The 10,374-nt window shown below is 38.8% G+C and overlaps 1 protein-coding gene across 1 annotated transcript in view; it reads left to right on the plus strand.

Moving 5' to 3' along the window:
* The window catches only part of LOC105476132 (ribonucleotide reductase regulatory TP53 inducible subunit M2B), a 37,213-nt gene extending 32,380 nt beyond the window's left edge, over nt 1-4,833 (plus strand). Inside the window, 1 exon segment of the mRNA XM_071067929.1 lies at nt 1,156-4,833. Coding sequence (XP_070924030.1) covers nt 1,156-1,308 — 153 coding nt within the window. The 3' untranslated portion in view covers nt 1,309-4,833.
* The last annotated feature ends 5,541 nt before the right edge of the window (nt 4,834-10,374 follow it).

Genomic DNA, 10,374 nt, shown 5'->3' on the forward strand with positions numbered 1-10,374 from the left:
GATATCTCATTGTGATCTTGATTTGCTTGTCTCTAATGGATAGTGATGTTGAACATCTTTTCATTTTGTATATCCTCTTTAAAGAAGTATCAGTTTGTCTATTTAGACACTCTGCCCATATTTAAAATTGGGTTACTTGAATATATGTTTATCTGTGGTGTTCTTATTTTTTGCTGGGATACTCCTAAATTGAGAAATCCTCTTCTGTTACCCTTGTGAATCACTGAAATATCCCACACTTTCCATCAAGCTGTATCTCCAAGTCTGCTTCTTGAATTCTTTTTCTTTTTTTTGAGATGGAGTCTTGCTCTGTCAGCCAGATTGCAGTGCAATGGCGTGATCTCGGCTCACTGCAACCTCTGCCTCTCAGGTTCAAGCAGTTCTCCTGCCTCAGCCTCCTGAGTAGCTTAGATTACAGGCACCTGCCACCATGCCTAGCTAATTTTTGTATTTTTAGTAGAGACGGGTTTCATCATGTCAGTCAGGCTGGTCTCGAACTCCTGACTTCAGGTGATGCCACCCACCTCGGCCTCCCAAAGTGCTGGGATTACAGGCTTGAGCCACCATGCCTGGGCTTGCTTCTTGAATTCTGAAGCAGTAAAAAAGCTTCTTGTTAGCATAGTCCCCCTTTTTATTTGGAGACATCTAGTGACTATGGATAACATTTATTGTGTCTTCCCTGATCATGGTCCCTTAATGACAATTTGTTGATTATCTGTTCTCTTATTAACTAAGAAACATATTTAGAACCACAGTAGATTGTTGCTAATTTAACATTTTATAGTATCATGTATGTGTGACTAATAGTAATACCTATGAAAAATGCTCATGGTGTATTGGATATCTCAAGCTGTGAGAACATTTTCAATTGGGCAGTATTAAATATTTCAATTCCTGAAATAGTTGTGTTTTTTTCTATTTATGAGAATGCCAGAGATGCTAGTAGAGTTTCTTGAGGAGGTTAGTGGTCGATCTTGGGTCATCTTACGATTTGTCAGCCTTGAGTGCCTCCAGGGTCTTAGGGGAATGATGGGATCTTGTAACTGACTAGACAAGTTTCCAGAAACCTGACCTCTGTTTTGGTCATCTTTGCTCTTATTGTGGGATGTAATTTGATCTGTTCAGAATGTCTAATGATATTTCTTTCCTTTTTAGATTTTTCAGGCAGAAAATCCTTTTGATTTTATGGAAAACATTTCTTTAGAAGGAAAAACAAATTTCTTTGAGAAACGAGTTTCGGAGTATCAGCGTTTTGCAGTTATGGCAGAAACCACAGATAACGTCTTCACCTTGGATGCAGATTTTTAAAAAACCTCTTGTTTTAAAACTCTATAAACTTGTCATTGGTAAATAGTAGTCTATTTTCCTCTGCTTTAAAAAAAAATTTAAAGTATATCCTTTAAAGGACTGGGGGTTTGCTCAAAAGGAAATCCAAAACTTATTCCACACAATTTGTATTTATGTAATTTTCCTGTTTAACAGCAAGAGTGTGGCCTAAACACTTTTGTCTTGTCACTGAAATAAAAGATGGCATTATGTGGTTAAGAGCATGGGGTGAGGGGTCAGACGTGAGTTTAAGGTTCTGCCCTTACTCCAATGTGTGATCCTTGGCAAGTCAGTTAATCTTGGTAAACCTCAGTGTACTTATATTTAAAATGGGAGTAATAGTAGGTCCTACATTCATAGAGTGGATATGAGGATTAGGATGCAAAAATAAATGCTTAACCAACACTACTACTGTTAGCACCACTACTAATTATCATGTCGTTGATAATATTAATTGCAGTGATGTTGTAATAAAATACTTTCTTTTCCTTAAAGTAATTGTGATTCTAGGCCCTAGGATCTAGAATTAGATCTTTGTATTTTTAATGCTTAGGGGAAGAATATAAGTATCTCCTTAAAAAGAACTTAATTCTCATTAACGCAAGAATAAGTTCTTTGAATTCCTCAGTATGTAGTAAAGAAAATTTAGTTTTTAGTTGCTTTGGGAAGCCTACTTACGGAGTGGAAACCAGGAGGTTATCATGGTAGTTGACCTTGTAAGAAAAATGATTCTTCTTCAGAAATTAAAAACATAACTATTGCCAGATTTAGCCCTGGAATGTTTAGAATCAGGCCAGAATAGCATTTTCAAATAATATTCTAAGAACTCCAGATATTTTGTAGGGGAAAAATGGGATTCTATGGTCAGATGAGTTTGGGAAATGCTGTTTAGCAAGTACAGTCAGTACATCAAAGACTGAGCAGTTCAGTGTGGTACATAAATTTATCTCGCCCTGCATATTCCCAGCATACTTAACACAGATGTTTTTTACCTGTTAACATCTCACCCAGCTAGTGTTCCTCAGAACAAAGATTGGAAAAAGCTGGCCCAGAACCATTTATACGTAGATGAAGGGCTTATGGACTGAGAAAGGGAGAACATGGTAGGGATTATTGAATCATTTCAAATTTATGCCAGGCTGAATAATGTACCAGCAATTGACTTTGGCTGTGTTTCTTTATGGTTTTATAACTCTTGAGCTGTTGTTAAGAGATAGTTCTTTTAATGTGACTATGCTACATGCTAGCCAATGATGAGGGAAAAGGAGGTTTCTCTAGAAGAGACTGATGAAAGGCCGGGAACCAAGGTTTTTGAGAAGTCTGCCCCTATTTGTTTTTAGTAAGTATCAAGAGGTAGCCTGAGCCTAGTTAAAGTTAAACCTGTCTTTGGGTGAAGAAGTCTTAATACTGAAATACTGAATTTTGAATACATTATTATTTGGTGTTCTGTATACCCCTTCAAGCAGTTGTTTCCCACTCCCAACAAACTGTACTTTATACAGTTCTGAATGCTAAAACTTAGAGATTTTATCTTTGCATAAATTTTGGCTCCATTCTTTCCATAACAATCTAATCAAAACTGGGAGTTCTCAAGTGAATGCAAAAGGAGCAGGCCATAACTTTATTTGTTAGAGAGACTGTCGGAAACTTGAGATCTTTTGGCCTACGATAATACCATTAATTTTTGCATTGCTTCACAGTTTGCTAGGTGTTTTTACATCATCTCATTTGATCTCAAAACAGCTTGACAGAACAACTGTAATTGAAATATTACAGATGGAAAGAATGAGGCTCAGGGAAGTTAAATGACTTGGCCAAGATCTGCTCATCGTCACTGTACAGTATTTTTTTTTAGAGGTTGTAATGTCTCATATTTAGTCCTTTGCCATCTATGTTGATTTGCTTTTGTCTGTTTCCTCATTAATTGAATATACTTTAAATATATACATTAATTAAAGTATCAAAATATAGAGAAACATTTGAACTATATTCAGGTAATATGTTTAAAGATATTTATATATTGCCATACAAAAACTTAACATTTAAAACTGATAATATCTGTAATGACATCAGAATGAGAGAAAAAAAGTTGTACAGTGTATATTCCTTGTTTTGAATCTAAATCTTTTTCGTAGGTAATGACTGATGCCTTAATGTGAAGCTTATTTATAATAGCAATAAACCTAACTGGATTTGGATGAAGAAGTCTTAATACTGACATACTGGATTTTTAATGCACTGGTTTGTTATTTGGTATTCTGTCTCTTTTTCCAGGCCTCCAGTTTGCACATTTATTTATTATGTTCAATACTTTGGTTCTTAGTTCTTAAAGAATCAAGAAGTTGTGTAATCTTTTAAAAATATCTTGCAGGTAAAGAAAAAAATTAAGAGTGTGTTTACAACTGTTTTCTCTTTTTTACAGCACATGTATTTAAATCATTGCTATAATAAAGTTAAGTTCATTATTTAGGAATATAAAAACTTGTAGTTCTATGATAGATTGCATTTATTAAAAATGTTTCATTGTAGCACATAGAAATATGGCCAGGAAGGACTTGAGAAGACAGTTTGATCCATTGCTTTTAGACAGGACTGGGTTTTGCTGTCCAGTCATATACAGTAATAGTTTTTCTTACAATGTAAGCTGACCCCAGTCTTGTCTTGATATTAATATATGAAATTTTTATAATTGTCTCATTTAGAAACATCCATATTTTTCTTTTTCTATTGCCATTTTTTATTTGTGCATGAATTGATTATTGAGAAAATGTAGCAGTTTGCATATTTAAAAATTAATCATTTTGCATTTTACATTTAAATATGCTAATATCACTGTCATGTAATTCCCAAATTTCATTTGTAGATATTGAGCTAAGGGCTAATGTCAGGACCTGATTTTTAATGCTAAAGCTGCAGATGGGCTAAATAAAAACCAAATTAGTCCTACAATCAGGTATTATGTTTTTCAACCAAGTTGAGTGAATTGATAGTGGACTTGGGAAATATTCCCCATTAGAATCTGGATGAGTGGCACAGAATTGAAATCTCTTTGTTTCCCACCATTTCCCTTTAAGTGCTCTGCTCCTTTGTAAACAGTTAAAGATTTGAAAGAGAATCTGATATTCGCGAGGGATTAGGAAGAAAGGATTTAATCCCTTCAATTTGGGGCTTAATCCTGTTAAAGAAAATGTAAGTGAAAATGGAAAACTGGAGAGAATGATTGCTTTTTGTACAGTTAAATAAGGTCACAATATTCTTACGTACTTTGTTTTACAACTGTGTTTTCATTTTTTCAAATGTCTGGTCATTTACCAAAGTATTTACTATTTACTGTGTACATAGAAAGTTTTATTATGTGTAGTCTATCTAAATTTCTTTTTTTTTTTGCTGAAATACATTATCGTCAATCAAGCCAACCCTGCGTGTACAGAATTTGTTTCTTTTCCAAATAAATTAGTTTTCTTATTTTTTTGGTTCAGTATGTTGAAATAAACCATCATAGCTTCATCATTTTGTCCATTTCCTTTTTGAGGAAGTGCAAGGGCTACTCTAATAAAGGAATGTATATATTTACTATTTGTGTCTGCAGATAAATACATACTGGTTTGTTCAACTGTCACCCCGACCACAGTTTTTACATTAAATGAGATCCCCAGTTCTCTCACCTGTCTTTCTCCCAATCCATAAGCCTCTCTTCATGTTTCTTTGTTTCCAGCTGAGATTCTACAAACATCATATTACTAGTAGTAGCACTCACACCAGTACCCTCAACGCTGTCCCTTATCTGCTTTTTACCATACATAGAAAAATTTAGAAAAACCCTCACGTCCGTTTTGAATGAAACAAGTTAGTTTTTCCAGTATTTGCACCCCAGCAGCCAAATGCTGCTAGAAGAAAAGTCATACAACGAGGCAGTTAGATTCTCTACGAATTCATGATTTCCCTATCTCAGCACTATCTGGAAATCCGACTACAATTTCCTGGTAAACTTGACCTCCGTTGTGCACAATTGCTTTTTCACACCTCCTCTCTCTACCTCTACCCCTGTTTCCCAAAGAGGTGACCATATCTTTGTGGACTTTGCACACATAGAGGTATTCTCAGAGTTTGTAGAAAACTTTGACAATATAAGAGCCCCAAATCTAGAACTTAAGAAGTTAGCAGTAGATATAAATTCCCATGTGTTTTTTCTGCTGTGGAGTCATTACAATCAGGGAGTGATTGAAAATATCTGGGACTAACAGCCATTTAATTTTGGGGACTGCTGCTCTCATTCCCACCATGCGGTTCTCCCAGGGCTGCCAATCCGCTAGTAGGCACTGCTTCTGTCTGAGCACAGGCTTAAGCATGTGATCCAGACTGGGCCAGGTCCTTACCTAGGGTTTTCCTAGTTGAAACTGAAGAAAGAGAACTACTTTTATTCTAAAGACAAGCTAGAGAGAGTCCTAGTTCTAAACTCTCTGAGGCTCAACTGTGTTCTTTGCGTAGTTTCATTTTCAAGGTAATAAATGCTACTTTTGGCCTAAGATAGGTCAAATTATGTTTCTTGATTTTCAACCAAAAGGATTCTAGTTAAAACAGAAGTTGATCCCTGGAAGAAAAAAAAAAAAAAAGTAAGTGGAAATAATCCGGGTATTTATGTGAGTATCAGGGTCAGCAAGAAACAGATGGCAATTCAAGTTAGGGTAATTCAAAAGAAGTTTGGCAAAAGGACAATTTAGAAAGTTATGGACAGGAAACCATAGGAAATAGTGTAGTGCATGGGGCTGCCAATTAATTACAGGGCTGTTACCACCCCTGCATTCAAGGAGTTAAGCTTGAGGGAGCAGTTAAACCAGAGGGAGAGAATTACTGATAAGATGTGATCTTTATTTAAAGGAGACAGCAAGCCTAAGGCAACTTTGCTGAGAAAGAGCCAGAAAATAAATACTCTCACCTTGTTCCTCTTGCCTCCTCTCTCCTTCAATGGCTCCCCATTAGCCAAAACCAACTAGGCACAAGAGGGCAAGGAAACTTGATGCCATCCTTACAGATCAGCCTCCAGGAGTAGGGTGGAAAATGGATCCGGAGGACATATAGAAGACATGTCACAAAGAGTGCTGGAAATTATTGGTACTTTCCTCAAAGAAATACAAGAAAGAGATGAGCTCAGGAAACAATTAGTAAGTTTGTAAGAAAAACCAAAAGGAAATCAAGAGACAAAAAATTAAGTACCCTGCAGGGCTGAAAAAGCAGGCTGATTGTAAACCCCCAAAATAAGGTTGGAATTGAGAAAATTTCTTTTTTCTTTCTTTTTCTTTTTTTTTTTTTTGAGACAGAGTCTCGCTCTGTCGCCAGGCTGGAATGCAGTGGCACGATCTCGGCCCACTGCAACCTCCACCTCCTGGATTCAAGCGATTCTCCTGCCTCAGCCTCCCGAGTAGCTGGGACTACAGGCATGCACCACCACGCCCAGCTAATTTGTATTTTTAGTAGAGACGAGGTTTCACCACGTTGGTCAGGATGGTCTCTATCTCTTGACCTCGTGATCTGCCAGACTCAGCCTCCTAAAGCGCTGAGATTACAGGCGTGAGCCACTGTGCCCGACTGAGAAAAATTCTTGAGATAAGAATTCATTAAGACAATCTTGGCAAAGGTAAGAAGAGAGGTGTGAGAAGGTAATGTAAGCCTCCTGAGAAGGTGGGAAAGCGCAGGTGGAGGGCTTGACCTCAGACACTTCCCCTATTGTAGCAGGAGGGAAGCCAGGGAAGGTGAATGGATAGTGATGGGGTATGTCTGTAGTTTAGTGAAGAGACATTGTAAACTTGTTGTTTGTTGACTTAATTTCTCTGTGAAAGAGATGATAAGGTCACCTCCTTGGGAAGTGGGGGTAGGGGCAGCAAGGGAAGGTGTGAAGAAGCAATTGTGGAGGATGGAGATCATAGTAGATTCAGTTTACCTTAGTGTATGGTTTTTCTCTAGCAGCAGCTAGGGTACAAATATGTAAAAACTGGATTGTTGCATTCAAAATGGGATTTTCCTGGATTTTTCTATGTATGGTAAAATATATGTATGTATGGTAAAATGTAGATGAGGAACAGAGTTAGGGCTATTAATAGGAATGCCACTACTAGTAATATGATGGACTCTGGAATCTTAGCTGGCTAGAGAGACATGAAGAGAAGAGGCTCATGGATTGGGAGAAAGTAGATGAATGAGAGGACTTGGGGGTCTTGATTAAGTCTAAGAACTGTGATGGGGGGAGTAGGTGAACAAGTGCTCTGGAAAGGGAGGAGATTGTGGTCAGAGTGAGGTGCTAGAATTGGTGATTCAGAACATGGTAAGTGTGGGAGAAGGAGGCTGGGGTTTGATGCTGGGGAAGCGGGTGGGTTCATTAGTGATGAGAACATCAGGGAGCTGAGTCCAGGGTTTTGTATCTTGGGTGGATCCTGAGAGCCAAGTGTTTAAGTCTTCAGTGAAAGAGAGGTACTGTCAGGAGGACAAGATGAGGAGTAGGAGATGGAGGTATAGCTGAGTTGTGAGTCTTAAAAGAGCAGGGTTGTAACAAAAGAATGGGGTGTCTATGGTCTAGAGGTGTCAGTGGGATCAGAGGACTCCAGCGCAACTTTCCCCACATACCTGAGAGGTCCATGGGGTATGAGAAAATAAAAGCTTTATTTCCGAAGGCAACATGGGAAGAGTTCCCAGGGCAATGCCCTGTTTCAGGTAACATAAGGCCAGTAGAGGGAGACACCGACTGACTGCTTTTGGAGCAGGGATTACCCAAAGGCTCAGGGCCAGCATTTGGGAGGGGTAGACAAGTGAGGCTGGGACAGGAATGGGGCCATGTACAGCACTATCAGGACTATGGTGAGGCAACTGTAGATAGCTGGGGGTGGTACTGACTTGTTAAAACTGGCTGGGTTGAGGTGCAGTGAAGATCCACCATGTGAAGGAAAGAGTTGTCCTGGTTTTATGGGACCTTGCTAGGTGATGTGCTTATGGCAGGATAGCACTCATTGCGCATCTGGGCTTTCTGCTCCTGTGCCAACTCTCACAACCACATCTCCTGTTCTCTGATCATTTCTCCAGCTTAGCATGTTTACACATCATAGAAAGAAGGGGTGAGAAGCATTCTCCAGTCGCTTACTCAATTGTCTGAGTAATGGTCAAAGGCTATGTTCTTTATACTCTCTCATCAATAATGATAATGTCCAAGTTCTGACAGTAAAAGTGTAAGCTTCACTGTATCTTGAGGATTTATTTCTCAGGAAATTAATAGTCTACGACCATACCACCCTGAACGTGCCCGATATCATCTGATCTCAGAAATTAATAAATATTTATACATACTTTAGGGTTTACAAGGTGATTTTGCAGTCATACCATTGCAATCATTTCATTGGCTCACCAATTTTATGAGAAATTGCTGTCATAATAATATTATTATTATGATAACAATGATATTTGGGACTTGAAGCTCAGAGAAGTTAAGTTTCTTGTCCAAAGTCACACAACTAGTAAGGGGTAGAGGCATGACCCTAACTCAGGCATCATGGTTTAAATTGCATCATCTTTTCACTGAATGCACCTACATTTCTATTGTTACAGCTGGTGGAAGTCAAGACAATTTTTGGTGGGATATGATCCCTTAGACCTACAAACCCTCCATAACACACTCCATTGGCAGGTGTCAGTTTAGAGCTGCATTTGTCCATCTCAAGGTCATGCGTCATGGCTTGCTGAGAATTGTGTTTGAGCATCAGTTCATGACTGGAATGGCAATAATGTTTGAAGACATCGAGACTGCAAGGGCAGTTGATACTTGTTTGCTAATTACATTTGGAAAATCCTCTGTGAAGTTTTGTTTTGTTTTGTTTTGTTTTGTTTTGTTTTTTTGAGATGGAGTCTTGCTCTTTCACCCAGTCTGGAGTGCAGTGGTGTGATCTCGGCTCACTGATCCCGGCTCTCTGCTTCCCGGGTTCAAGTGATTCTCCTGCCTCACCCTCCCAAGTAGCTGGAATTGCAGGCACACACCACCATGCCTGGCTAATTTTTTGTATTTTTAGTAGAGACAGGGTTTCACCATGTTGGCCAGCTGGTCTCGAACTCCTGACCTCAAGTGATCTGCCCACCTTGGCCTCCCAAAGTGCTGCGGTTACAGGCGTGAGCCACCACGCCTGACCTTGAAAAGTTTTTTTTTTTTTTTTTTTTTAAGTAAAAAAGTAATTTAAAAGCGTTAAGAAAAGAAATATTACAGGTAAAACTCACAATGGCATGTCCAGCCAGTGGTTGCGTATGACAAATTTTGGAAACCTGAGAACACATCATGTGGTCTACTGTGTAAAATGTTAGATGTTGCTCAAAGGGTTTAGAGGAGTTTTCCAAGAAGTCTTGCCCAGAACTTAGGGTAATAAAGTGGTGGCAAATAAAGATATGCTTGCTTCAATTTATTTAAATTCCAGACCGATATGTTTCGGATTTGTGGACCCACCCAAATCTCATGTTGATTTGTAATCTTCAGTTAGAGGAGGGGCCTGTTGGGAGGTGATTGGATCAAGGGGTCAACTTCTCCCTTGCTGTTCTCATGATAGTGAGTGAGTTCTCACGAGATCTGATTGTTTAAAAGTGTGTAGCACCTCCCGCTTTGCTCTCTGCCTCCTACTCCGGCCATGAAAGACATGCCTGCTTCCCCTTCACCTTCCGCTGTGATTGAAAGTTTCCTGAGGCCTCCCGAGCCATGCTACCTGTACAGCCTGAGGAACTGTGAGTCAATTAAACCTCTTTTCTTTATAAATTACCCAGTCTCAGTTTCTTTATAGCAGTGCAAGAACGGACTAATACACAGACCATACGTAGCACCCGTTTCTAATTCCTGCTGTCTGGTGGTTTGGGTCTATTGGAGCCAAAAGTCTCAGAGAACTTGGACTGCCCTTCATACAGTTCTCCAAGAGACAGTCTAACCAGCTAACGGCAACATCCAGATACATCTCTAAGGAAAGAGATTGGTAAAAAATTATTCCAAGCATATCTTTTGTGTGTGATAAAATTCATCATCTACTCATTTCC

Source organism: Macaca nemestrina, chromosome 8 (assembly GCF_043159975.1).
Source record: "Macaca nemestrina isolate mMacNem1 chromosome 8, mMacNem.hap1, whole genome shotgun sequence".
Classification (NCBI taxonomy): Eukaryota; Metazoa; Chordata; class Mammalia; order Primates; family Cercopithecidae; genus Macaca; species Macaca nemestrina.